The sequence below is a fragment of the Miniopterus schreibersii genome (assembly GCF_964146895.1).
Source record: "Miniopterus schreibersii genome assembly, chromosome: 1".
Classification (NCBI taxonomy): Eukaryota; Metazoa; Chordata; class Mammalia; order Chiroptera; family Miniopteridae; genus Miniopterus; species Miniopterus schreibersii.
This window is the reverse complement of record NC_138101.1, coordinates 195388259-195415927: the sequence shown is the minus strand read 5'-3', so window position 1 is coordinate 195415927 and position 27669 is coordinate 195388259. Positions and strand designations below refer to the sequence as shown.

Here is a 27669-nt window from a genome sequence, read left to right as displayed (position 1 = left end):
GAAGTCCCATGTACCCTTTGCCCAGAGAGACCTAGTCAGGTTCACGAGAATGTTCTGTAGGGAAAGAATTCCATCCGAGATCACGGGGTTACCTGTTGTTCTCGTCACCTCTAGTCTCCTTCAGCCTGGAAGTACTGTTCAGTCTCCCCTCACTCGAACGACCTTACCGCTTTTGAGGATTACAGGCCAGTGACTTTGTGGCCTGTCTCTTAATTTGGGTTTGTCCGATGTTTCTCGTGATTAGGTCCAGGTTATGCATTGGCCGTGTATCTTCTCTTTCCATTTCATTGGCTCACTCAATGTCATTTTGAGGTCTTACTGGCGGTAGTGATTTTAATCACTTACGTAAGGTCCGCCACCTTTTGCTGCTATAGTTACCTCCCCCCTTTGCAATTAGTGAATCATTTCACGGGGAGAGACTATATAACATTCCACTCCCCAGTTTCACTCACTATTTTAAGTATCTGTTGATACTTCTTGCCTAAATTGATTATTACTGTGATTTGTGTGGAATGGTGATTTTTCTAATTGCATTTTTTTTTCTGCATTTATTAGTTGGCCGCCTTCTGTAAGGAGGAACTTTCTCTTATCTAGTATGAACTAATGGATTTCTGTTCTCTATTTAATGGGTTATAATCTCTTATTCTCGTTTATTACTTATCTTGATGTTAAAATTCTGGCCATTGGGAGCCCCTTCGAGGTAGCTTCCATGTCTTTTTAACATGTCACTATTATTCTCTGAATACTTCCTTATTGTATGGCACACCAAGGTGTCCTAAACTGAACTCATATTTTCCCTGCTCCAGATTAGATACTGGTTATTTCTCCAAAAGGTCCTAGTTCCTTTTAGTGGAGAATGAGTGATGTTTTAAAAACAAATTCCTGAACACTAGATATACTTATTGCCACTGGAGGATTGTCGCTACAAAGCTCTTTAGTTGACAGAGCTAGAAAATGCATTTATGCGTATACATGTGTGTGTTCACATAGGCATGTGTATCTATATTTATTTCTGTAGCTGACTGCTCACCTGTTGTTACCTCCAATGTTAGTGTGACACCAGAGGGTTCAGTCTAGCTTGCCTCTCTTTCCATCTTTGTTCCTGGTTTTTTTAATAGTGAGAAATACGTTTCCTGTTGTTTTCAGAATAATTTATGTTCAGTCTCCCTGCATGCAGCCTGTCAGCTTCCTGCTCTGCAGGGCTGCTGTCACGTTTGGGTGCTCTGATTGCACAGGCCCTTACCTTGCAGGGCTGCTGTCCATTCCAGGGCCCTTCTCGCCTGGGTCCTGGCCCCTCTGGGTTGCCTTCCTGTCTCAGCAGCCTCCTTGCTTGGCCTCAGCTCCCTGTGGCTGGCTTCTTGCCCTGCAGCAGCACCCTCCTGCGCTGCTGCTGGTGGTCTTGTTCTCAGGCCTCTTGGTCAGTACTGGCTGCCCTTCCACCTCTTCTAATGTCTTCCTTGCACAGGCCCAGTCCTGGTTGGCAAGTGTAAGATTATTAAGGAATGAACACTGGCAGTGTGTTCTCTTAAAAGATTCAGAACAACAGTTTTTGTGCTGTCCAGCATGGTAGTCACTAGACATGTGGCTATGTAAGTACAAATTTTAATTTTAATTAAAATAAAATAAAAAGTTCTGTTCCCTGGCTGCCCTCCACATTTCAGGGGCTCAGTGGCTGTCCTCGTGGTCAGTGCACTTACAGAGCATCATCGCAGAGAGTTCTGTTAGACACAAATGCCACTCCAGTAGAGGGGAAGAGGGACGTCATAAATCAGACTTGAGGATGTGAATGTCAGTACAGATTGTTTTCATCTACTTCTCAGTTGTAGATTGAGCATCCCAACTTACTTTTCTTCACAGATACTGCGCTAGGTTACCAAGTGACCCGTTTACGCATCTAGCTCCTAAATGCAGAACCCGAGAGTTGCCTGATGGGACATTCTATTCAACTCTTTATCTGCCAATTAACTCGCCTCTTCGAGCCTCCATTGTCGTAAGTTTATAAAAAGACATGATTACACCTTTAGCATATGCCATGATGGATTTTTTCCAGCTTCTCTAAGCCTGTGCAACTTATAGGTAAATTTGGCTTTAAGTCTACTTTGAAAAGTAGGTATATAAATCTCTTTTGTAGTCAGCTACATGTTTAGGTCTTTAATCGACTGTATAACTCACAGACTCGTAGAATTGGAATATATGACCTCTGAAGTCTCTTAATGTCAACCTTTCTGACAGAACCATTCAGCTGTGGCTTAGATACATACAGTGACACAGATTCATTAACTATAATTGGCTGCTCTAGTTATTTTGTTGTTGACTTGAGAATCTGCCCTTGAGTAACTGCTGTCCTTGATCCCAGTGCTGATTTCCAGATATTCCAAGATGACTCATTTCTGTTGCACGTTAAAAGTTGTTTAGTACTGTTACCATGTATGCTATAGCACATCCTGATATATCTTTATTTTGTTTTGGTTACATGTTTGTACATTAATGAAAATAAAATACATTAAAATCTTATTAAAATTTAAATTCACCAAAATTGTCTAATCTTAGCTTTAATTTATTTAGTTTTTCTGGGCAGGATTTCTAAAGATGTATATTTTAGATACAGAGAATAGGGTTTTAAACTTGACATTTTTCAAAATAAAGAACTTTGCTCTGGTAAATTTCAGCTTAAAAGGTATTGGGGCAGAGGTTTCACAGATGCTTTAGGTGTTAATGATGATACAGCTACGTGCAAGTACAATGGAGATATTTTTTGTTACTTTCAGGGTCCACCAATGAGCTGTATACGATTGGCTGAAAGAGTTGTAGCTCTTATTTGCTGTGAGAGACTGCACAAAATTGGTAAGTGTGTGAAAAGCACTTGCAAATAAAGTTAAAAACCTTGTAAAACAAAAGCACATCAAGGACTTTATAGGCTCACGCATTTTGTGGAGCTGTGAGCTGTGCCCTGGTGACTGTGGGTGTGAGTGGGACACAGCCTGACGATCCTGTGCGGGTCAGGAGTGCTGGTTTCCCACAGCTGAACTGCAGACAACTGTCATTTTTTGCTTTCTTTTAGATACACAAAGGTTTTCACTTACTGTTGAATCATGAATGTTTGTGTTTTAACATATCAGTCTCTCAAATTATATTAGTGTGCTAATTAACCCACATTTTTAAAAATGGGAAGACTTGTTCTTCCATGGCTTTTGTAAAGTGATGACAGTGTGCTGTTTTCCTGTTCGTGTGTTTTTATTTTTGAACTTAGAACAGTTTATAATCCTGCTCATATTGAATATATGAATGCCGGCATAGACCGTGCCTTAAGTAGCACATTCATTTATGTTTTATTATTAAGGGCAAAGATGCTTTAGTTGTCATTACTCTTCCAGTTGCTGTCTAACGTAATGCTGCTCAGTATTATTTACTAATTAATTAGAGAGGCAACACTTGCATTGTTTATGTCAATTCTCGTTTCATTTCTCAGGTGAACTGGATGACCATTTGATGCCAGTTGGGAAAGAAACTGTTAAATATGAAGAAGAGCTTGATTTGCATGATGAAGAAGAGACCAGTGTCCCAGGCAGACCAGGTTCCACAAAACGGAGACAGTGCTACCCAAAAGCAGTGAGTATTGGTTAGCACTGGGTAAAAATGGAGCCTTTCTGACTTCTTCTTTCCCATGGCATCAGATCCTAATTGCTCTGTTTGGCTTCCCGAACCCCTGTAACCTGGCCCACTCTGGACCTCCGCTCCTCTCCCCAATTTGTACCTTCTCTTGGACCTGCACCGGGCGCTCTTTCCCACTCAGACATCGCTTCTGTTTTTCTTCGGGAAGGGTTCTTAGACTCACCCGTCAGAGTCCGTCCAGAATAAGCTCATTTCGTTTAAAGAGGTATTCTTTGTTTTATTCACTGTAGTGATAAGATTCCTGCTTTACTTGTGTTCAGGGCTAAGACAAGAGGATTTATATGATAAAATGGACAAGTGAAAATATGCCTGTTCAAATGAGGGGCACACCGGTGGGTATAAGTACAAATATTTGTCAGGAGTTAGGATGTGACCTACTAGGAACCAAAATCAGTTATTTTAGTGTCTGTGTCCAGGTTGATGCGGGGCAGGATTCATGCACTAAGGCATCTGAGCCTAACTTCTAGTTGTAGTTGTATAATCAACAGTGCACATTGTGAAGTAGGTGAACTTGGGCCACCTGTATCCCAGACCTGAGAACTCACCAGCAGGTTAAGTAAATAGGAGGCCATGTGCCTCAGTTATTTTCTTAGCTTTTCCTCATCAGCATTTAGTAAAGCCAGAAAGAAATTTGCTTTCTTGCCAACATCTGGAAGAGAAGCTGTTGTACCTGAGCTTGATGCTTAATCTTTCTTTCCAATTCTAGATTCCAGAATGTCTGAGGGATAGCTATCCCAAACCCGATCAGCCCTGTTACCTGTATGTGATAGGAATGGTCCTGACGACACCGTTACCTGATGAGCTCAACTTCAGGAGGCGGAAGCTCTATCCCCCGGAGGATACCACAAGATGCTTTGGAATACTGACAGCCAAACCTATACCTCAGGTGAGACACTCCATGATGACTGTGTTAAAAAGACACTGTTTCTTTAAAAAAGGTAAACTACTTAAGAGTGGCTGTTTTTGTTACCTCAGTATGTTTAGTATTTAAAAAATGAGCCGTTTCTTCTATTCCCTGATAGAAAGCATCACTCCTCTTCTGAAGTTAAATATTTCCAAGGGAGTAAAATACCTGTTAACCTGTGGGGTGCTTTATCTTTCTTTTTGCCAAGATCCCGCACTTTCCTGTGTATACTCGCTCTGGAGAGGTCACCATATCGATCGAGTTGAAGAAGTCTGGTTTCACATTGTCTCTCCAAATGCTCGAGTTGATTACAAGACTCCACCAGTATATATTCTCACATATTCTTCGCCTTGAAAAACCTGCACTAGAGTTTAAACCCACCGACGCTGACTCGGCCTACTGTGTTCTACCTCTGAACGTTGGTAAGGAGGACCGGGCTCGAAAGCGTTCACTTACACTCGCTGAAGAGTGAGTTTGGCTTGACAGCCAGCTTCTGTGTATACTCCAGAAGTCTCTTACTTGGATAACTCTAAGTTAGACACATATATGAATGTATAGCTTAAGGAAGAATCTTTCCTGTGGTATTATATTTTAAAAAGCTAAAAGAGTCTTTTCCTTCCCTAAGTTAATGACTCCAGCACTTTGGACATCGACTTTAAATTCATGGAAGATATTGAGAAATCCGAAGCTCGCATAGGCATTCCCAGTACCAAGTATTCGAAAGAAACACCCTTTGTTTTTAAATTGGAAGATTACCAGGATGCAGTTATCATTCCAAGGTCAGTAGTAAGTGGAGATCAGGGTGCCGGCGATACGTTGTTTCAGAGGCTCACTTGTTCACATGGGAGTGTGATTGGGCTCTGATTTTTGGCAGTGATGTTTCCACTAGGAAATGTAGGTCTCTCTTCATGTCGGACTTTTCTCTCCAATTTACGCCCTTAAAAAACAAAACCTAAGCACTATGGTTGAAGAGATTTTACTTCGTGAAGGTCAGATAAAACGAGTGGTGTTGACAGGCTTTCTTCTTAAAATCACCATCCTTTTAATCCTGAGAGTCTTCTATAATTTGATCATAAATATTTCTCAACATTTTTATAAAGAATAATGTTAAGTGCAAAGGAAATAGTAAATCTGAATGCTTTTACTCATTTTGTAAAAATTTAGGGAACGGAGATTTTTAGGCACTTTTCAAAGAGTTTAGAATACTGGCTATAATACAGTCTTTCTCTGATTTTTTCTTTGTGCCCCTCAAAACCATATTTTAATGTTAGCTGTCATCACACTGTCAGCATCGGTAATGGTGCAGTAATGCACTCCTGTGGCAGGTGTCTGTCACAGTTCACATTCGTAATGTACAAGTGTCTGCTCAGTTTGGGTAGTGGAAGTTTACTGTTATATTGATGAAATTAGGAGATACTTAATGGTGCCATTTAGCTTCTTGTGTCATCAAAGTATAGATAGTTAGCCTGAGGATAAGAGTGAAGTAGTGGAGAATGGTCAATTAGGTTTTGCTTAATATAAATGTAGTACTTTTTTCCAAATCCACTTGTAATATGTAATTTGCAGTTGTTTTTATTAATGTTACTGTTTTTAACCTTTTGAACTCTTAAAGTCATATTTGCATTTCCATATTAAATACAGTTGTATTTGAGAAAGTCATATTTGCATTTCCATATTAAAAACAGTTGTATTTGAGAATAGTTGATGTGGACTGCAAAGTCACTGATTTTTTTTTTTTTTGTAGGTATCGAAATTTTGATCAGCCTCATCGGTTTTATGTAGCTGATGTGTACACTGACCTTACCCCACTGAGTAAATTTCCTTCCCCCGAGTATGAAACTTTTGCAGAATATTACAAAACAAAGTACAACCTTGATCTGACCAATCTCAACCAGCCGCTGCTGGATGTGGACCACACATCTTCAAGGTAAGGGGTTTCACTTGAGGCATTTTGCCAGGGGCGAGTGGGCACATGTAGAGGTTCACTGTCTATGCTGCCCACCTGTAGACTCTGAAATCAGACCCTTTGTGCACAGAATTGCCCAGGTGTGGTCCAGGGGTCTGCGGTTGTAAGTGAGCTCTTCAGGTGGCTTGTAGGCACACCAAAGTTGCAGAATCGCTTTGAGGGTGTACATGTTTTTGTCTGTTTGATACAATTGTTCTGACATTTTTGCAGACTTAATCTTTTGACACCTCGCCATTTGAATCAGAAAGGAAAAGCTCTTCCTCTAAGCAGTGCTGAAAAGAGGAAAGCCAAATGGGAAAGTCTGCAGAATAAACAGGTAATGAGTTGATGGTCATAGCATAACTTAATATTTTTATAGATAAGTGTGAATTTTATATTATCAAGTGAACTAAGTGACTTGTAAATATTTTGGAAATTGCTCAACCCTTAGGTTTTGTTTCAGTTTGACTGATATTATGTGTTGACTTTTATTTGACTGTCTTTTTGGTAAGTATGAGTGGTTTGGCTTTTACATTTGGTCCATTGGTACAATTTTATCATGAAATCATCCTTATAAATCCTAGGATAAATCCCATTTGGTCCTCAAGGGTTATTTAAAAAATTTTTTTTCCAATATTTCCGTTATAGTTGACATTAGGTGCAGATGTACAGCATAATGGTTAGACATTGCATAACTTGACCCAAGCAATCCCCTGCGAAAGCCCTGTACCTCCCTGACACGTACATGGTTGTTATAGTGTTGCTGACTGTGTCTCCTGCGCTGCGCCGCCATCCCCAGGCGATTCTATAGCCACTGGTTTGTCCTCCTTAATCCCTTCACCTTTGCACCCTGCCCCTGCCCCTGCCCCCTGCCCCCTGCCCACCTGAGCCATCAGCTGGGCTTATATATTTTGTCCACTGACACAATTATATCAGAGGAAATCCTCCTTGTGAGCCCTAGGATAAACCCGTGTGGCCTTGAGGGATTACTTTTTAAAATATTTTTAAAATAAGATTTTACTAGTACTTACGATTTCTGCCCTTATCCAGTAGTGAGGTTGGTCTTAAATTTGTTTTTCATTCTTTTGTGCGTTTGCTTTATATTCGTCTCTTTGCATTTTTCGCTTTCCAAGATCCTGGTCCCAGAGCTGTGTGCTATCCACCCGATCCCGGCGTCGCTGTGGAGGAAGGCGGTGTGCCTGCCCAGCATCCTCTACCGCCTCCACTGCCTGCTCACCGCCGAGGAGCTGCGGGCCCGCACGGCCAGTGACGCCGGCGTGGGGGTCCGGGCGCTGCCCGTGGACTTCAGGTAGACCTCTTGCAAGAGAGCCAAACTAGGTTTAAACTTTAATTTTATATAAAGTGGCTCTTAAAAGATTAAAAAACGTGGATGTCTAATACGTGACATAAATGCATCTTTTGATTCCTAAGTGAAAAATCTGTATATTGAGTCCTGTGTTCCTGTGAAGTTGCAGAGGGAGGTGAGATACTAAGATCAAAAGTAATTCTCTTCCCTCAGTGCTGCAGTTGAAGTGAAATGAAAATGGCCCTTGTTACTGTGCGGACATCCTAAGACCACTTCCTCTTGTACTTCCGATGCGCGTTGAAAAGCAGTTGCTTCAGTGTGTTCTTTGTCTTCATTATTTTCTTCCCACTAGGAAAGTGTCTGCACTTTAAGGAAATCAGTGGTTTAACCACTTAAATTAATTTTGGTTATCCAACTGGCAAGACCAAGATGGTTCTAGAGACTGAGGAACTTTAAAATATAATAATAGTAATTGTTGTGAGTTCCACTTCGAGTTGGAAGCTCAGGCACAGAGGGGTAATGTAAATTGCCCTAAGTTTCCCATCTAGGTCACTGGAGGGCCTGGGGTCCCAGGTCCCGCAGGCCGACTGCAGGCTTCATGACCTGACCACCACACCGCGGTGGATGGGCTTAAAGCAGTGCAGCGAGCCATGCCCCACCTCACAGCGTACACTGGGTAGACGTCTGCCTTGGAAACTTTCTCTTCTAAAGTAGTAGTAGTAGTAGTAGTAGTGTGTGTGTGTGCGTGTGTGTGTGTGTGTGTGTGTGTGTGTGTGTGTGTATATATATATATATATAGGGATCTTTATTTTTTATACAAATTACTCTTGCTTTAAACCTAGCCCTTTTGCAGGATCTGATGGAAAGTTATAAAAATGTCTTTGCAGATACCCTAACTTAGACTTCGGGTGGAAAAAATCTATCGACAGCAAATCTTTCATCTCAATTGCTAACTCCTCTTCAGCTGAAAATGATAATTACTGTAAGCACAGCACAATTGTCCCTGAAAATGCTGCACATCAAGGTGCTAATAGAACCTCCTCTCTAGAAAATCATGACCAAATGTCTGTGACCTGCAGAACGTTATTCAACGAGGCATCCGGTAAGCTCCCAATTGACGTTTCCACAGATCTTACAGCAATTAATGGTCTTTCTTACAATAGAAGTCTTGCCAATGGCAGTTACGATTTAGCTAATAGAGACTTTTGCCAAGGAAATCAGCTGAATTACTACAAGCAGGAAATACCTGTACAACCAACTACCTCATATCCCATTCAGAATTTATACAATTATGAGAACCAGCCCAAGCCCAGCGATGAATGTACTCTACTGAGTAATAAATACCTTGATGGAAATGCTAACACATCTACCTCAGATGGCAGTCCCGTGGTGGCCGCGGTGCCTGGTCCCACAGAAGCTGTTCCAGCGCTCAAGGACAGGCTGGGTTCTGAGCAGAGCCCCTCTCCTGGGTACTCCTCGAGGACTCTGGGCCCAAATCCCGGACTCATTCTCCAGGCTTTGACCCTTTCCAATGCCAGTGATGGATTTAACCTGGAGCGGCTTGAGATGCTTGGGGACTCCTTTCTAAAGCACGCCATCACCACATACCTGTTTTGCACTTACCCTGATGCTCACGAGGGCCGCCTTTCATACATGAGAAGCAAAAAGGTAAGAAGTCCTTCTTTCACTTGGAGCAGTAGAGTAATTGCTCAGTTGCCTACATTGGTTTCAGAGGATGGGGCAAGTGTTAACCTTGGGGGCTGCCATACCTGGCATGTGCAGCTGAAGCCGTGGCACACCTGCGCAGGAGTTGACATGAGTCTGTCACTGATGAAGGGTTCAGGTTTGGGGGCTGGCCAATCTGGATGTGTCTTATTTATTGATAGGCATTCAGTTCACATACAACTGTTTTTGAGAGCCTGTGCCTTAATTCAGGTGAATGAAACATTTATTTGGGTGGCGCTGTCTTGGCATACAGTGCATACAAACATGGCTAAGACATGGCTTTCACGGAGCAGCTCAGCTCATGGTTGTAGGAAGTTGGGGAGGGGAAAGAGCAGCACCTTCCCTTTGCTCAGTGACTCCAGCGTGAGGAGAGTGAGCTTCGGATTCTGAGTAAGCATTGCCTGATAACCCAAAGGAAAAGGGTGTGCTCTTAAATTTAGTGTGGAGTCAAGATTTAAGGAAGAAAATAATGAAGGTAAAATGATGATAAAAGGGTGTCACAAGTCCGTGTGCACCTGCTTGACAAATAGCTTATCTGCCAGTTACCCTAAGTACCCAGGGAAGGGTCATCACTTGTGATCAGGGGAGATGTTAAGGGAAGAGGTGTGTGCCCAGTGTGCCCGGGAGGTGGACAAGCAGCAGAGCGTGTGGGTCTCAGTGAGTCAGCTGGCAACAGTCACCACTGTGGAAATTCCCAAGGAAAGACTTAGAAAGGTGGGTGGGCCTCAGCTGCATGGTGGAGGGTCTTCCATGCGAGGCAAGGGAGTTTGCACCTTGAATGTTGTAGGCACTGCTGAATGTTGAAGGCACTCATTGCATAAGGAACTGCTAATATTAATAAAGAGGTGGTTTTAAATGAGCAGTCTGGTAGCCGAATGCAGTGAGAGTTGAAAATCAAGACCAGCCAAGCTGAGCAATCAGTTGGCTTTGAAGAAGTCTAAGCTTAAGCAGAAGTGGGTTGTCTGAGTTCTGGCTCTAAGGAAGGAACTGGGGGGAGTGGTATTGCAGAGGAAATAATTTTAGCCAGCACTTATGGAGTGCGTACTCTTGGTAGACTACTCTCTTATTCCCTCTTAGAGATGAGGAAACTGGAGTAGTGGAGGTCAACTTGCCCAAGATCATGGCAAATAGATGGCAGAGCCCAGCCTGCCTTTAGAGATCTTGCTTTTCGCCATTGCACTGACCTAGCCTTGATACTACCCTGTAACACCAGGCACTATACTGGGCATTTTACAGGCCTTCTCCCTTAATCTTTTCAATGAGCCCTAAGAGGTAGATGACATGTCCCCATTTTGCAGATGAGAAAACTGCTTAGGGAGTTTAATTACCTCATGTAAGGTCATCTAGCTAGTCTGGGAGAGTCAGGAGTGTGTCTGAGGCTGGAGCCTGTCCCATCACCATCTTTGCTGCTGCTTCCCGTATGGTTGGGAGGCAGAGAGACGAGAGACGGGGGGTGCAGTAATGACAACCACATAAGCTGGGAGGTTGGGCGATACTGGTGCTACGGTGAGGTAGACAGACATACAGGAATCAGGGCTCGGGTTGGGTGTTTAGACCTCATGGAATATGAAGTGGAACGTTCAGATAATTGACAATTTAGAACTAAGATATGCTTTGGGGGAGTAGTCTTTATACGAGTGAGATTTCCCAGGGGTGGTTGTAGGAAGATGGTATCAGAGGCTAAGAGTGATGACTCTGTTAGGTAAGAAAGACATTATTTTCTATTTCGAACATTCATCTATTTGCTCAGAGGGCCTTGACTCCCTGTTTCCTGCAGAAATTCTTACTCCCTTCACCTGGTGTAAGGCCTTTCGGGATGCTCAACCTCAGATACATCTGTCTCCTAACCAGGCTTACGCCCTTTTCACACGGACCCCTTGTGCACATGCACCTGGTGCTCTTCTCAGAGCTCTCACCCCATTTCTGAGCACTGAATTCTGCTTGTCTCACATTTGATCTTCCTATTTAGCTCTTTTTCTATCCTGCCAGCCATTTCTGTCGACAACGTTATTTCCATCTTCTCGTTGGCATCTGAGATGTTGTGTTCTCATAGTATGGGAAAGGAAACTGGCATCTGTTTGAGCTGTTACGTTTCAGGCAGCGTGGGAAAGCCCTTTAGCACATTGTGAGTGTTGGTGGACTCCTCCTTCCCAGCTGTGTTCTCTGCAGGGCCCACTCTTGTCTTGCGGACTTCGTTTTCTCAGGGATGCCGGACCCAGTGCCTTCCCTGTGATGGGTGCTTGCCCCATGGTATTGGGTTACTTGGAGAAAGGGCTCATGAAGTACTTAAATAAAAAGAAACCCAGGTTTTAGAAAACGAAAATGAGGTTCACAGTTTTAGACTCTAGTTTCCATGTAAAAATGAGACAGAAATGCAATAATTTGAGTAAATTAGGGAGGTGATGGAGGCCTTAGGAAAAACAGAATGGAGGGTTTTATTGATGCAAATCAACATGAGAGTTGTTCTTTATTGCCTTTTGCTCTATTTTAAAATGACTGAACAAAAACTATCTTGCAATACCACACAAAACAAAAAGGAATAATGTTCGAGAAAACATTACAATTGCAATCATATTTGTGGCTTAGGTTCTAGCATTATAAAATTATTTTAGCTCTGTTCAGTGCCAGTTTTCACTTTAATTTCATTGAGAATATGTGACATCTTGGACTTTTTATATGGATTCTTTTTCTGATAGCTCCAATTAGCAATTTGCATTTTATATCAGCAGATTATGCTTTCAAAAGGTTGAAATTGAACTGTTTATTTTGACTTTATAAGGAATTTGCATATATATATCAGTTTTTTCTGATCTGCATTTAATACTCAGAAATATTCATTTAACTACACTAATGAATGTAGAATTTAATATTTTCTATCAGTCTTTATATTGATAACCAATTACAGTAATTTAGGTAAAAATGTTAATATGCCTTGTGTGAATTTCAGCAGTGATCATTTATAGTAAGTGTCTTATAAATCTTTTCTGCTGAAGGTCAGCAACTGTAACCTGTATCGGCTTGGAAAAAAGAAGGGACTGCCCAGCCGCATGGTGGTGTCAATATTTGATCCCCCTGTGAATTGGCTTCCTCCTGGTTATATAGTAAATCAAGACAAAAGTAACACAGATAAATGGGAAAAAGATGAAATGGTAAGTTTTTTAATAACCGGAGGATTTAGTTTTTGGTGAGGGGGAGAATTTTGTTCTATTAATTTTTTGTTTCTTTTCCCTGGTATGTTTATAATAGATGTTTGATATATTGAGTTAATAACTCTATAAATAGACTGTCTTTTCATTGGATTTAGAAACAATGTTGCAATTTTGATGGAAGACAATTTCTGTTATCTTCCTTTGTGAGAGTTTAGAAGAGTATCTAATGTTGTGATTCAAAAGAAGAAAAAGAAACACCCCATAACACTTCACTTTCCTGTTAACCTGTTATAGTTTATCGTAGATCTTTACTTAGCTCTGTTCAGTGAAATGACCTTTCATTGACCTATGATCTCCAGTCTGTGAAATAATGAAATTTCAATAAAATCTTGCTTTTGCAGCTCAGGGTATTTTCAGGACTGTTCCTTCTTTTGTGACATAATAAATCACTGTACATAAACATTGTAGTTTTCTGGAAATAGTTTAAATCTTGCCAATGACTTCAGAAGACTCCGAATGTTCGCTGCAGTGCTTCATGGTGTCTTGTCTTGAAGGCCACCAGAGGGCACCTCGGAGGGCCGCTGAGCTGAGCTGGGAGAGCAACCAGTCCTGCCGGGCTTGGCTGGAAAACTCCAGCGCCTCTTCCAGAGGGAGAGGCGCTCTCAGGCAGTTTCATCTCAGAAGTTATTTTGCACAAGTGATAAACTGATTCATTGTTACTTCATTTTTACTTCAGGCCAACAATGAGAATACCGTTTTTTTCACAGGCTATATTTTCTAACTATACATGTTCTTGTCTTCTTTCTGACGTGCATGTCCCAGATATCGGTCCTAAGTATTTCCAGGTCTCACACTCTGTGACTCTATCTGTATTTTTACCTCTATATTGAGTGTGTTTTTAAGCCATGCAGTGTTCTACTTATAGAAATTAAATGTATGTGGAAAAGCATCAAGAGAATATTTTAATGCCAGTTGGGTTAGAAAAAGTACGTTATTAATTTAGAAATAGGTAGAACCTTAGGAGAAAATGTGTAGATTCTGAGAACTTTAGAGAAAATATTACATTTTTACAAAAATTATGCCAGTAACAATTACCTTGCTTTGTAAATCCAGTTTTATAATATAATTGACTCTTTAAAAAAAACAAATTTAGGATAAAGTTGACATTGGCATGTCCTTTTGATTTAAAAATATTTTTTTAAGCTACAGCACACAGTTCTTTTTCTTGCCATTTCAGATGAACTGGCACTTGGGTTCTCAGGATACGTTAAAAATACCGTTCATGCTTTTACTGAATAATTTGTACTTACTGAAATAGGCCCTTACATGCTATTGAAAAGCTTATGCTCATCCCATTCCTGCTGTATATGCCCTACCACTCAGCAATAGGCTTAAGCGAAACCTTTGCATACAGATGCCGCAGGTGGTAATAACTCAGGTAGAAAGGTCACTTGAACTGTGAGAGGAGAGTTCCGTGCTGGGCTTTTTACTTTTAGAGGTTGAAGTGCTCCTGGAAATCATTTAGTGAGGTAGAATCCCACTGTTTTGCAGATAAAGAAACTGAGACCCAGAGGCTTAAAGAATCTTGCCCAAGATCATACTGCTTATTTGTGATAAAACTCAGTCCTTTGGTTTTTTCATTTCGTTTTGTTTTTTTGTTTTTCTTGTGCTCTGCTAATTTTAGCTAATGTTAGCGTCTCTATAAAGAACATATAAGGATGTTTTTAATTAATTGTTCAGTCTGATTTTTTTTTAAAAATTGAGATTTGGCCCTGTCTTCTAAGGACCAAACAATAGCCAAAAAACAACTCGTGTTACCTGGAGAGTATAGGATTTTTAACAGGAAATAGTTCCTAGAGGTCTGCTAGTGTTTCTTTTGGGGTTCTTCCTTATTCTAGAAAAATTTTTATAAACTTTTTTAAAATTTAAAAATATATACATAGTTAAAGGTATATATGGCTAGGCTCATTGCTCTTACTACTTTTCAAACTATTATAGTTTGTAATTCTCTTGAGTCTGGCTTAAAGTGAAAATATTTGCAGCATTTAAAAAGTGCTTGACAAAAAGTTTGAGAACCTTTCAGAACGCTCTGAAAGTTGTCACCATCAGATTGGAACACAGCCTGCTGCCTCTCCCCCCAAAGTCAAGTCTTGGTGTGTGTGTTTTTGTTTTTGTTTTTTTTAATTTTATTGCTCATCAGAAATTTGGCATCTTCCTAGCATTGCAAAAAAGTTACATCATTACTGAATCCTAGCCCATTATTAAGGTTGTCATTCACAAAATAAGTTTTTGCCAAAGAAATTGGAATTAGTAAAGATCTCCTGACAGAAATTGGATTGTTGTGTTTCGTGTTAGTCTAAATTTTCTTCTATTTTTGTCAGTTATGCTATAATCAGTTACCCTGATTACTGTAGCTCGGTGGAGGGGGAAAGTATAATTTCTCAAATTCATGGCTTGGTTCAGTGATCACTTTTAGTTTTACATTGTAGCAAATGTACTTTGATTCAAAGTAGAAATAGGGACAGAAACTTTATCATGAAACTCTTGCACATTTTTAACGTTATGAAGATTTAATAAATAATTGTATCTGCTTTTATAGTATACTCCTAATTGCAAAGGTAATTCTTTTTCTTCGTCTGGAATTTAATTTTATTAATTAGAAAATCTTTTTAAAACTTCATCAGCAAAATTGAAGATCTCTCTGATCGGCACATGAGTGCTTTCATTGTGTGTCCTGCCAGAGTTAGAGTTCTCAGCTGAAGGTTTGCCTTGTGGACATTAATTTTAACTTCATATACCAAGTATAAAATCCTTAGCTTAAAGCTTCATACTGGATAAAGGTCATTTTATAACTCAGAAAATGAACATTCAAAGAACATGTTTTACTTTGTTTATATGATTAAATAACTTATTTTATGTTAATTGAAAACAAATGGCCATGATTTTAAAGTTGCCTTTTAGTATTTGTGGTTGTCATTTGAAATTATCCATAACCCTTGCTTTTATTGAGTCTCAAGCCCTTTTAAAAACAGCAGCTCTGTCTCCCCTCCTTCCCCATTCCCCCTCGTTGCAGACAAAGGACTGCATGTTGGCTAATGGCAAACTGGAGGACGACTTGGAGGAGGAGGAGGACCTGGTGTGGGGGGCGCCCAAGGAGGATGCCGACTACGAGGACGACCTCCTGGAGTACGACCAGGAGCATATCAAGTTCATAGACAACATGCTAATGGGATCAGGAGCTTTTGTAAAGAAGATTCCTCTCTCTCCGTTTTCGACCACTGACTCTGCGTACGAATGGAAGATGCCCAAAAAAGCCTCCGTAGGTAGCATGCCATTCTCGGCTGACTTGGAGGATTTTGACTACAGCTCCTGGGATGCAATGTGCTACCTGGACCCTAGCAAAGCGGTGGAGGAAGACGACTTTGTGGTGGGCTTCTGGAACCCGTCAGAAGAAAACTGTGGTGTTGACACAGGGAAGCAGTCCATTTCTTATGACCTGCACACTGAGCAGTGCATTGCTGACAAAAGCATAGCCGACTGTGTGGAAGCCCTGCTGGGCTGCTATTTAACCAGCTGTGGTGAGAGGGCTGCTCAGCTTTTCCTCTGCTCCTTGGGGCTGAAGGTGCTCCCGGTAATTAAAAGGACTGATCGGGAAAAGGCCATGTGCCCCGCTAGGGAGAATTTCAACAGCCAACAAAGGAACCTTTCAGGGAGCTGGGCTGCTGCCTCGGTCGCCAGCTCCCGCTCCCCCGTATTGAAAGACTTGGAGTACGGTTGCTTGAAGATCCCACCGCGATGTATGTTTGATCATCCAGACGCAGATAAGACACTGAATCACCTGATATCGGGTTTTGAAAATTTTGAAGAGAAAATCAACTACAGATTCAAGAATAAGGCTTACCTCCTGCAGGCTTTCACTCATGCCTCCTACCACTACAATACCATTACTGGTAAGGAGCCCAGACCCAGCCCCACTCTGAAAATGCGACCATGTGCGAATCGCATTATTTTGGCCCTGTAAAAAAAAGTGATCTATGCATGTTCAAACTTGGCGCCTAATATGCATGGTGGGGGGAGGAAGCAAAGACACACGAAAGAAGCCTTTAATTTTTTGGAGAGCTACATGGCCCCTTTGATAGTTGGGAGGAAAGCGCTCTCCTATGCTCACATATGTCATTTTATGTGCTGCGCAATTAGGGAAAGCGGAGCCCTGGCGTTCCGATGCGCCCCTCCTGTTTTATCCTGCCCCAATGCCTCTCTGCTGCTTTGGCTTCCTGATTTATTTACATATTCTGGATGCACTTCCACATCCTTTTATCATTCTTCGTGAACAAAAAAGGCCTCTCTCGGGCCTTTTTAAGTCTAAAGATGAATAGATTATAAGAAATGACTTCACAGAAGGCTTCACTGCCCTCGCTCTGACTGCTATTGTCTCTGCTCTGCATTGGGCTCCATGTTTCTCCCCTCTTTACTTAATAGGCTCCCAGCCCACGGGATTAGGAGGAATAGGCACCTAAAAGCTAAACTCAGCTTCAGCCTGCAAAACGTGAAGTCTCCATGTTTTTCTGTATCAGAGGAACGAGTGCTTGACTCGGGAATAACAAAGTGCTACACAGTTTGTGTAAGAAAAACAACGTAGATTAGGATGGTCTGAGAAATGTGAAGCCAGGAAGTGAAAATGATCCGACTCTGGACTAGAAAGACTGTGACACTGAAACCTGTTTTTCTTGGTGAGAAGAGACGAGGCGTGGTTTCTACTACACAGTCCTGGGGCAAGGTCTGGGCTCTAGCCTACCTCAGCCCCTGCCTTTGAATCACTGGGGAGGCTGGGGCAAGTCACTTCATCTGTCCCTGCCTCAGTTTCCTCAGTTGAACGTACTCTCTTTAATCACTGAGAACATTTAGGTACTGGTTAATATTGATAACTTTTCACATTTTGACAACCAACTGCTTTGGCCTAAGGTCTTGGCTCATGTCCAACTCTTTATTTCTCAATCTTGGTTTGTGTCAAATTCAGCATTTTTTTCTTTTTAATATGTCTTTATTGATTTCAGAAAGAGGAAGAGAGAGGGAGAGAGAGAGAAACATCAATAATGAAAGTCATTGATTGGCTGCCTCCTGCAATGCGCCCTGCTGGGGACTGAGCCCGCAGCCTGGGCGTGTGCCTTGACCAGGAATCGAACCCTGATCTCCTGGATCATAGGTCGATGCTGAACCACACTGGCCAGGCCAACTTTTTTTTTTTTAATTAAGTTTTTTTAGAGGGAGAGGAACGGGGGGAGAGAGAGAGAAACAGCAATGTGAGAGCAAAACATCAGTTGGGTGCCTCCCACATGCCCCTTACTGGGGGTGGAACCCTCATTCTTTCCATGCACAGGACAGTGCTCAACCAACTGAGTCACTTCAGGCAGGGCACAATTCAACATTTCTAATCTGAGTTGAGAAGAGGGTCTTCTTGTACTAACTGTCATCTTGTGTAACATCTGTTACACAGGAGTGGCGAGGAGTGGTGTCACTTAAACACATTCGAGAGTGAGTGCTGTGCATTGATGGTGCCAGGTGGAAGCTTGCGTGCGGAGTCGGCCTCACTGCAAGATGGTGTGAGACTTTAGGACAGTGCCCAGCACCTGCCTGGCCAGCATGGTGCCAGAGGAAAAGGGTTCGGTGATAATGATGTCACCTGGGAAAGGTTTTTTCCCCTTAACAAGCCATTTTTCTTTGGGCCACTTAAATATGTTATGACCCCAACTTATATATAAGAAATGGGCTTAATTTGCCATTAAAATGTAATTGCCAGAGGCTTCAGTAAGTGTGAGATGTCAAGTGATGTCATTGAAGAATATATGATATGAGCCCCAATAAAACTCTCTGAAATGGCTCTGGGGTCAGGCCTTTCTATCAGCCGTTCTGTGGAAATTGTAAATGCTTTTGCCCAGGCTCACGGCTCCACTTTGGCTCCTCCTTCAGATTGTTACCAGCGCCTCGAATTCCTTGGAGATGCGATTTTGGACTACCTCATAACCAAGCACCTTTATGAAGACCCGCGGCAGCATTCCCCAGGGGTCCTGACCGACCTGCGTTCTGCTCTGGTCAACAACACCATCTTCGCGTCACTGGCCGTGAAGTACGACTACCACAAGTACTTCAAAGCCGTGTCCCCTGAGCTCTTCCAGGTCATTGATGTCTTTGTGCAGTTCCAGCTCGAGAAGAACGAAATGCAGGGCATGGATTCCGAGGTCAGTGCTACTGAGAATATGTTCAAATCAGAGTTAGAGCCAACCGTCTGGGGTTCTGGGCAGGCTCAGAGCTTTGACCACACAGCTGTCCAGAGGGCCTGCCAACGGCCAGGGCTGTGGTGCTTGGCACCTGCACGGTCCTGGGGAGAACTGGGGTGAGTGGAGTCTTCAGGGGGCCTTTTAAACTTGGCCGCCCACAGTGCGCAAAGTGTGGTCATTCACGTGGGGAGAGAGAGCCCGGAGCAGTCAGGTATGTGGTACCCTTTCTGGTCCCATTTTGGCTTTCAGAGAAGTGCAGCCCCCCACCCCCACCCCCCCATGGTAGCCTTAACCTACTGAGAGCTCGCAAGATTTATTCCGTCTGCCTTGCTGTTCAAAATGGGTCAGGAATATTTGCTCATGTCTCAGGTAAGCAGCACAAACACGTACTCTCCTTCTGCTGGAAATGGGAAAATCTCAGTTAAAAACCAAACTATACATTTTCAACCATTGGAATTTGAGAGGCTTCTACTGTAAGTTCAGCCAAAGGTTCTTGGTGATGGAGCTGATTCTAATGTGTTTGTGAACCTTGGAAAGGGTGTTGCTTCGATGTCTCCAGTGTCCCCCTAGTCGTTCACCACCATCCATCTGCATCCCTGCGCACGCTCTTCCATACCGGTCCCTTTGTTTTTCTTATTTCTGTAGATTTCTTACGGGGGTTGAGGAATTTATTCATAAATTCCTCTAGTAGCCATTGTAATTGTTCTTCCTCTGATTTGTACCTTCCTTTTTACTTCTCAAACCATTGTTGGGGCTTTTGTGCCTTACCTTGGTTTCCTGTGGGAAGCGAAGGGCCTGAGTTCTGAGGAGGAGCTGCAGGCAGGCAGCCTGTGAGGTGCAGGATCTGTGCTGGGGGCGGTTAGTTGGCCGTGTTCCCTCCCTTGCACCTCGCCCAGGGTCAGCAGTCTGAGTGGGAGCGGCCAGCAGTGAGACTAGGAATTAGAACCGTCTCACACACAGCACTGTCTCTGGTTCCATTCTGCACAAATGCTGTAAGCTTGGAATTTGAGGGACTCGCTAAAATTATATTTAAATTCTTTTTTACACGACAGTGGGACCTACTGGCTCTGTGTTCACTCTTTCTCTCCCCTTTGTTTATATAAACATGTATAGAAGTTATAAAAGCTAATTGGAAAGATTATGGTCTGGCTTTTCTAATTTACTCTTTGAACTTAAGAACTCTGTGCACCTTTCTGGGCCTCAATTTCCTCATCTGTAAAAGGAGAGAATTAAACTTCATACATTTTAAAATTTCTACCTCTAAACCATGATATGTGAACCATAACTGTCTTATTTTTTCAGTAGTTGGCATTATAAATGGTTTATAGAACTTTGTGTCACTAAACAAACCTGTTTAAAAATTACTGTCTCCCTGCTTTTTATTTCTACTTCACAAGTAGTTTATGTTTATTTTAGAAAACACAAATAAGCAAAAAGATAATTAAAGTTACACAAATATACAGCCTGAGAAATAACCCAGATTAACATTTGGGGATATATTATTGCTAACGTGTGTAGAGTAAACATACATATATATGTGTGTGTATATATAAAATGGAGTAATATCATGCATAATATACTACAACCTCTTTTACCACTCACTGTGTTGGGGATGACTTTCCACGTATTGAGTAGCATTATGACTTGCAATAGCTGCATGCTGGTCAGTACTCGGCTGTCAGGGAACATATTTAGTCATCCTTTGTGGCTGGATATTTAAGCTGCTTTTAGTTAGGACTTTTAATAAACATGGATGTGATAAATATGTGTATATATCCAGTTACCTCCTTAAGATAAATTCCCAGAGATGGAATTGCTTTGTCAAAGAATTCTGAACCCTTCAAGGGCTTTTGATACTTACGTAAAGTTTCTGTTCTGTGCATTTGGATACCTGTTATGTGTCAGATACTCTTTTATAGCGAACACGTATTAAGTGTTTCATAAAAAGGAGCTTGGAGGGAAATATCTTCCACAGAGAATTTCCCTGCCAAGAAAGTGGAGTTTTCCCAGGCAGCGGGCGTCCTCGCCGCTGGCCGGTCAGCCTGCTGCCTCGGTCTCGCCAGGCGCCGGGGCAGCGCCCTTTAAGGTGCAGCTCTTTGATGATGAGTGAATTTGAAAAGTTTTTAATACACATGTGTTGACTGTTTCTAATTTTGTGTTAAAGTTCTTTTTGCCCTTATTTAGAAACCTTTTTTCTTTGCTGGGTGTAGAATATTAAATGGGGGGGATTCTTTCTTTCTTCCTGAGAGGTTTGGAAACACGTTTTATTTCCAGAGAAGATAATGGCTGTGCAGAGCCTGTTGCGGAGCCGGAGGCAGGGCAGGGCGGCCGGCGGGAAGGGCAGCGGGCCTGCGGCCTGCCCTTGAGGCCTCGGCGCTTACGTGTCGCTTCTCTCGCCCGACAGCTCAGGCGGCCCGAGGAGGATGAAGAGAAGGAGGAGGACATCGAGGTTCCCAAGGCCATGGGGGACATCTTTGAGTCGCTGGCTGGTGCCATTTACATGGACAGCGGGATGTCACTGGAGATGGTCTGGCAGGTGTACTATCCTATGATGCGGCCCCTAATAGGTACTGTTGGCTCCCCTTCGGAAGAAGCAGAACCAAAGTTAGAAACAACTTCAAGGGTATTATTTACACTACTCTCTCATTTCGATTATAGAAAAATTTTCTGCAAATGTGCCCCGTTCCCCTGTGCGAGAATTGCTTGAAATGGAACCAGAAACCGCCAAATTTAGGTAAGCAAAAACGTGCATGGAAAAAATTAACCTCCTCAAAAACAAGAGGAAAAGTTCTCAGTGAACGACTCTGAGAAATATTTACACTGGGGCGCCCTCTCGCGCAGTTTCCACTTTGGCCTGATTGACTCCTCTTTTGTTTTTATAAAGGGCTGCTGAATTAAGGAGAAACGGCAGCCCATCTGCCGCCCTGTGCTCAGGCCACGGCGCGCGTTCCCCTGCGGGGTGAGCCTGCGCGCGGGCTCGTGGCCCAGAGCGCACTCAGCGCTGATTGACAATCATAATAAACACGCCTGACTCCTAACTCTCGCTGTTTGGCCTCTTTACAGCCCGGCTGAGAGAACTTACGATGGCAAGGTCAGAGTCACCGTGGAAGTAGTAGGAAAGGGAAAATTTAAAGGTGTTGGCCGCAGTTACAGGATTGCCAAATCTGCAGCAGCAAGAAGAGCCCTCCGAAGCCTCAAAGCTAACCAACCTCAGGTTCCCAACAGCTGAAACCCCTTTTAAAATTAAATTTTTTAAAAAGCAGAATGAAGGTGGAAAATATTTAAATTGAAAAGGGTGATTTAAGTTGATACTGAGTGGAATGAATTGAAGGCAGAATTTCAAGTTTGGTAACAAGGTAGATTGCAGAATAAAACATTTAACATATGTATAAAAATCTTGGAACTAATTGTAGTTTTAGTTTTTGCGCAGACACAATCTTGTCTCTTTGCTCACTTCTGCTTTGTTTGAATCACAAGAGTGCTTTAATGACATTTAGCAAGTGTTCAGAATAATTACTGATAGTTTGTATGTTGGTTTTGTTTTTAGTTTAATTTCTGTCACCTTTGCTTAGTGTTAGGAGGCCACGGAGCTGAAACCTCATACAATCCCTAGAGTGATATTAGAGTCCTCGTACCAGCCTCAGTCTGTGCGGTGTTGCCAGTCCCACATCGCTGGGGAGCCCGATAGGATGCTGCAGTTTGCGAGAGGGAGGGAAGTGTGCCGGTGTCGTCTTTGTTTCCACGTTCTGTTGGGTAAGATGGTGTTTCCCGGGCGCTATTGCACTTAACAGTAAGGGACAGATTTTAATGGTCATCGGCTGGCATGCTGGTGAATCCAGTTTTAGTTTTCTCATGCCACGTAGTCTCGCATAACAAAGGTTCTTGCCTTAAAAGTAACGTCCTCTTGGATATTCTTTCATTTCTAATCTCTTTTGGAACAAACTGATTTTACATTCCCTTTATTTTATTGTGCATTAGTTGTTGAGACAGTGTGATATTCACAACTCACTAGTGTAATTGTAACTGAACTTAAAACAGGATATTAGGATTTCTGTCACGTACTGAAGACATTTTAAAAACCAGAATCTGTAGCCAATGGATTTTTTTAAAACACCGTCATAAAAATGATCTTTGGCTAAATATCCAGTTTTACTAAAAAAACTCCTGCTAGGTAGTTCCACTGATAGAAATTGTGGCAAATAATTTTGCCCTGTAGGCTGTTTCTCTAACAAAATAAATGTTAGACATATCACTCCTAAAATATGCTGCAGATTTTCTAATTCATCAGTTACCTGTTGAAAGAAGCAAACCCAGCACCTTGACCGTTACTCTCCTCACGTAAATTCTCACTGTATTTCACGGCGTCGCGTGTCCGCCACCTACCAAAGCTGTGCTGCTCGTGCCGTGGAAGTGTAATGTTTGCGACAAGCTGCCGTGATTGTGACACATCTGTGAGTTAGCTCGTTAATTTAGATCAACTAGCTCCTTATTTCCATCCACGGAAAAGAAAGAAAACATGATTTTAGGCATTTGCCTGAGTCTCTAATTAGGCCCGTAGGCACTTTTCACCTAAATACCTCAGTTCTTCTTTTCTTTTGCATGCGTTTCCCCCTGTTTGGTGCTATGTTTATGTATTATGCTTGAAATTGTAATTTTTTTTGCACTGTACCTATAATACCTCTTAATTTACCTTTATAAAAGCTGTGGGTCAGTCTTGCACTCCCACCAACATACCAGTAGAGGTTTGCTGCAATTTGCCCCATTAATTATGCTTGAAGGTTAAGAGAGCTGAGCAGAGGTGTCTAATATTTCCCAGCACATTGTTCTGAGCTTGATTTCATGCAGCGCTGCGTTTGCGTTTGAATTGCAGCTGAATACTGTACCTCCCGCTCTGTCTGCACCACCGCTCCCAGGGATACGCCTCTGCATGTGTCGCCCAGGAAACTCAGCTCCACTTGCCAGGAGACCTGAGGGGGATGCTGAGCTTCTCCAGCGTCACTCATCATCTCCAACCTTAAATTGGGGTGGATCTATTATTAAAAGAGTTTTTGAGCAAATTAATTTGGGTGGGCTCATTTTTAAAATATTGAATTCTGATTTGGAACCTTAGATTTCTATTTGTTTTTTAAAAAAATCCCAACATAGGATCTCCTGGCAAGTTAAAACCAAGCACCTGAATCCTATAACTGTAAACATGTACAATGAACAAGTAAGCTGGATGTGAATTTTACTTGTGAGGGTGATTTGTGATGAAGTCATATCACAGATCTCCGAATAATTTATAAACTACCTGCTGCCAGGAGCTTAGGGCTTTGCATTGTCTAGTGCACTCATCCCAGTGTTACGGGATTCTCTCACCTCCTGGCACCAACATTGGGTTGTTTCACAGTTACAATTCCCATTGGGAGAAAAATGCCTCAATATATTTTGTAACCTTAAGAAGAGTATTTTTTGTTAATACAAAAAAAGTCCAGACTTGGATATGATTAGGTCATGCATTCTCAGGGGTTCAAATTTCCCGCTACCATTCAAAATGTTTTACCAACAGCAAACTTTAGCTATTTCTTTCTCTTTTTTTTTTTTGCTGTTGAAAATTAACTGATTTTAATTTGTGACTCACACTTTGAAGCGTTCTATGATCCCCTGGTTACTACGTCAAAAAATAAAAGCTATGAGTTAGACTATGAAATGGTTATGAATGCTTTGTGCTGCTGATTTTAATGCTGTAAAGTTTCTCCCGTTTAGCTTGTTGAAATGCTTCGAGTCCATTAATTAAGGAAAAAGAATCAGTCTGTGTTGCCCCACTTCCCCACCATGTGTGTCATCTTTTTGTTCCCATGATTGCGATGTGAGACGAATGTAACAGGGGAAACCTGCTTGTGGGGGTGTCGTGCCAGCACTCCTGGGGACGACTGAGGAGCCTGTCTTGAGACGCAACTGCAGAAACTCCTTGTGATGATTATGTGGAGGTCAGTTGGCTTGAACCTTCGTTGTAAATGTTTTTCATCTCTTTTATGATGTACCTTCAGCAGTCCTAACTATGCTGCGTTTGTAATAGCCCCCCCTTCTGTTCATGTAGCACAGAGAAGCATTGCACTTGGTACCATGCTTTACCTCATTTCAAGGAAAAGATGCTTAACCGAGAGGAAAAATGTGGTTTGGCTGCGCTGCTGTTTTGATTTACCGAATTTGAAAAAGTTAATTCTGATGCCTGCAACATGTCATATATACTTGCACAATTAAATAGATCCTTCTCGTCTGTGGCATTTTTACTGTTTGTGAAAGTATGACAGAGATTTGTTAACCAAACTCTCAATTATGTTTTAAAATGTTTGTTACTTTTTTCTTTTTTTCTTTTACATTATGTGATATGATTAAATGTAGAATGACCTCTAACACTCCTGTAATTATCTTTTAAAATACTAATATTTTTATTTTCTTAATAGTAGCTTTCCCTCAGAGAGATTCAAATGACCTGCCTAAGTCGCAGGAGACTTGAGGCGCTTCGGTTCTGTTGGTTCAGTTCCCAAACGCAGCTGCCGCCCGCAGGGAGCTTCTCGGGCCATTGCCGGGAGCGGAGCGGACGGCGACTGCGGTCGGAGAGCGCAATCCGACTCCAGACCCACCACATGCGGTCCCGAGGCCCAGGGCCTTAGAACTTTATATCTGCTTCTGTTAGGGTATCTAATTCTTTACACAACATGTAACCCACCAGACTGAGACCTTGATATTTTTATTTAAACTGCATCTGGAATTACGTTGAGTCCTTCGCCAGTTTGTGTTATCTGCAGACGAGAAACTCATGCCGTGTTTATCACCTATATGGTTATTTCAGTTACATTTAAATAGGTGTATTTTTTTCAACCACTGATTACTTTTCAGGAATTTAATTATTTCCAAATAAATTCCTTTATTTTATATTGTACATGAAAAGTTTTTAAGGTATGTTGAAGACCAAGAATATTAAAATGATCTTAAAAGTGGTTGGAGACGCCAGCAGCGATGTCTAGGGGATCTGCATTGAGACTCAGTGTTTTCCACCAGCAGTGAAAATGGTCTTGCGAAACTGACTTGTAAATATATTTTCGTCACTAACTGCTTTTTTTCCTAGTCCGTTTTTATTTGGACATCAACCACAGACAGTTTAAATTTTGTAGCTGCCTTCAGAATTCACTGCGGCAGCAGGTTCCACAGCAAAACTGCGAAAGTGAACAAAAGTAACATTTCTGCTGTAAATAGAATGAAGGAAAATGACTAAAATCAAGTAAAACTAACATGTAATTGATTGACAATAAAGTATTTACCATCACGTGCTGCAGCTGTTTTTAAAGGACATGATGTAACTTGTTCACATGTATCATCTGCAGGTTTGCAGTCTGCACCTTATGGGCCACAATTACCTTTCGTCATTTTTTTGTAATAATTGTAGCCGAGTGAATCTCTAATAAAGTTATGGTCTGTTCACTGTGTGTCCTTTATCTTTTCCTTTTTGCAATTTGATCGGCTCAGGTGGGTGGTAATTCAAGTAGTTGCAGCGGAAATGGTCTTTAAAATGTTCTAATTCCAAGCCTTATGAAAATGCATGTTTAATACGATGAGATTCTGTTGACCAAGTTGTGCTTCCAGTCTCCTTGTGGAGTTCTGTAAAAATAATTCTCTCTTCCTTTCACGATTTAAGCCACACCAGCATGTTTTTCTGAGTTCTGCCACATGACTGGTGTGTTCCAGGGCCAGCGTTACTGCTGAGAGATCTGAACTTTCCCTAAGAGAACTTGGTCCTTCTGAAACCAGGTGGACAGAATGCTCAGCTTCCAGGTTCTTAGGACCCACTTCCAAACTATGGGTTGAGAAAGAATTTTATTCCAAGCTTTGACCCAGCCTTCTTGTAACCTCAGTAAACTAAGTGTTAATAGAAATGACCTGGCTGTAGGAACAAGGTGGTGAGTATAAGTTCCTTAGAAGAAAAAGACTTTAGTTTTCCTTTGTAAGAGTTTAATCCCTTCCTTTCCCCTCCCTCCCACTTCTCCAACTGAAGGGGGAAAGTAGATGTGTTTTCATCCTGAAGAACTAGGACGTGCCCAGTGGCCACGGAAGGACTCGGCCCGAGGCCAGTGTTGGTGAGAGGCCGCTGGGTCCCCATTCCCCGGGAAACAGGCGTTTTCTTGAACCTCCGCTTTTCCCGCCCTCCTTGGCGTTGCGGGTGTTTTTAAGAAAGGAAAGCCCCTCCCTCAGTAAAGCCCCTCCTGTTGTGCTGAAGGTGTCATTGCAACAGGGCTAAGTGAGCAAGTGGAGCTGGGGCTTCAATCCCAAAGTGTGTGTGTGACAGACACAGCCTCGCAGCAGGAGTGGGGCCCCAGTGGCATTTTGTCTTGCAGCGTGAAGGGGATGTTTTCTGCCTTGAAAAGCTTTTTTAAGAACTGACTTTTGATGAGCTGTGTATTAGCCGGAGTGTTCTCTGTTTTTTTGTTGTTTTGTTTTTTGCTTTGAACGTTGCCTTTCATTTGTAAGACTTCCTACCATCCCTACTTTGCAGTGGGAAGAGACTTGAGCAACTGCCAGGGATGTTAAACAGATGGGATGCTGCGAAAGGTTCCATGGCTATCTGAGTTGGGGCAATTGTGGGTTAAACAGTTAAAGGGGTTCTTTATTATGCTGAAGGCATTGGGACCCTAAGAGAGGGCGGCATTCCCCAG

The 27669-nt window shown here is 42.2% G+C and overlaps 1 protein-coding gene across 8 annotated transcripts in view; it reads left to right on the top strand.

Annotated features, from left to right (window-relative positions):
* Positions 1-26440, top strand: part of DICER1 (dicer 1, ribonuclease III) — a 68057-nt gene extending 41617 nt beyond the window's left edge. For all 8 annotated transcript variants that reach the window (XM_081159364.1, XM_081159357.1, XM_081159359.1 and 5 more), the window contains 16 exons: positions 1858-1990; positions 2769-2844; positions 3470-3609; positions 4379-4558; positions 4785-4998; positions 5202-5355; positions 6321-6503; positions 6753-6858; positions 7655-7830; positions 8715-9495; positions 12546-12701; positions 15775-16651; positions 18669-18937; positions 21381-21543; positions 21635-21710; positions 22040-26440. In XM_081159364.1, coding sequence (XP_081015490.1) covers positions 1858-1990; positions 2769-2844; positions 3470-3609; positions 4379-4558; positions 4785-4998; positions 5202-5355; positions 6321-6503; positions 6753-6858; positions 7655-7830; positions 8715-9495; positions 12546-12701; positions 15775-16651; positions 18669-18937; positions 21381-21543; positions 21635-21710; positions 22040-22205 — 3850 coding nt within the window. In that variant the 3' untranslated portion in view covers positions 22206-26440. The remainder of the gene's footprint in view (positions 1-1857; positions 1991-2768; positions 2845-3469; positions 3610-4378; positions 4559-4784; positions 4999-5201; positions 5356-6320; positions 6504-6752; positions 6859-7654; positions 7831-8714; positions 9496-12545; positions 12702-15774; positions 16652-18668; positions 18938-21380; positions 21544-21634; positions 21711-22039) is intronic.
* The last annotated feature ends 1229 nt before the right edge of the window (positions 26441-27669 follow it).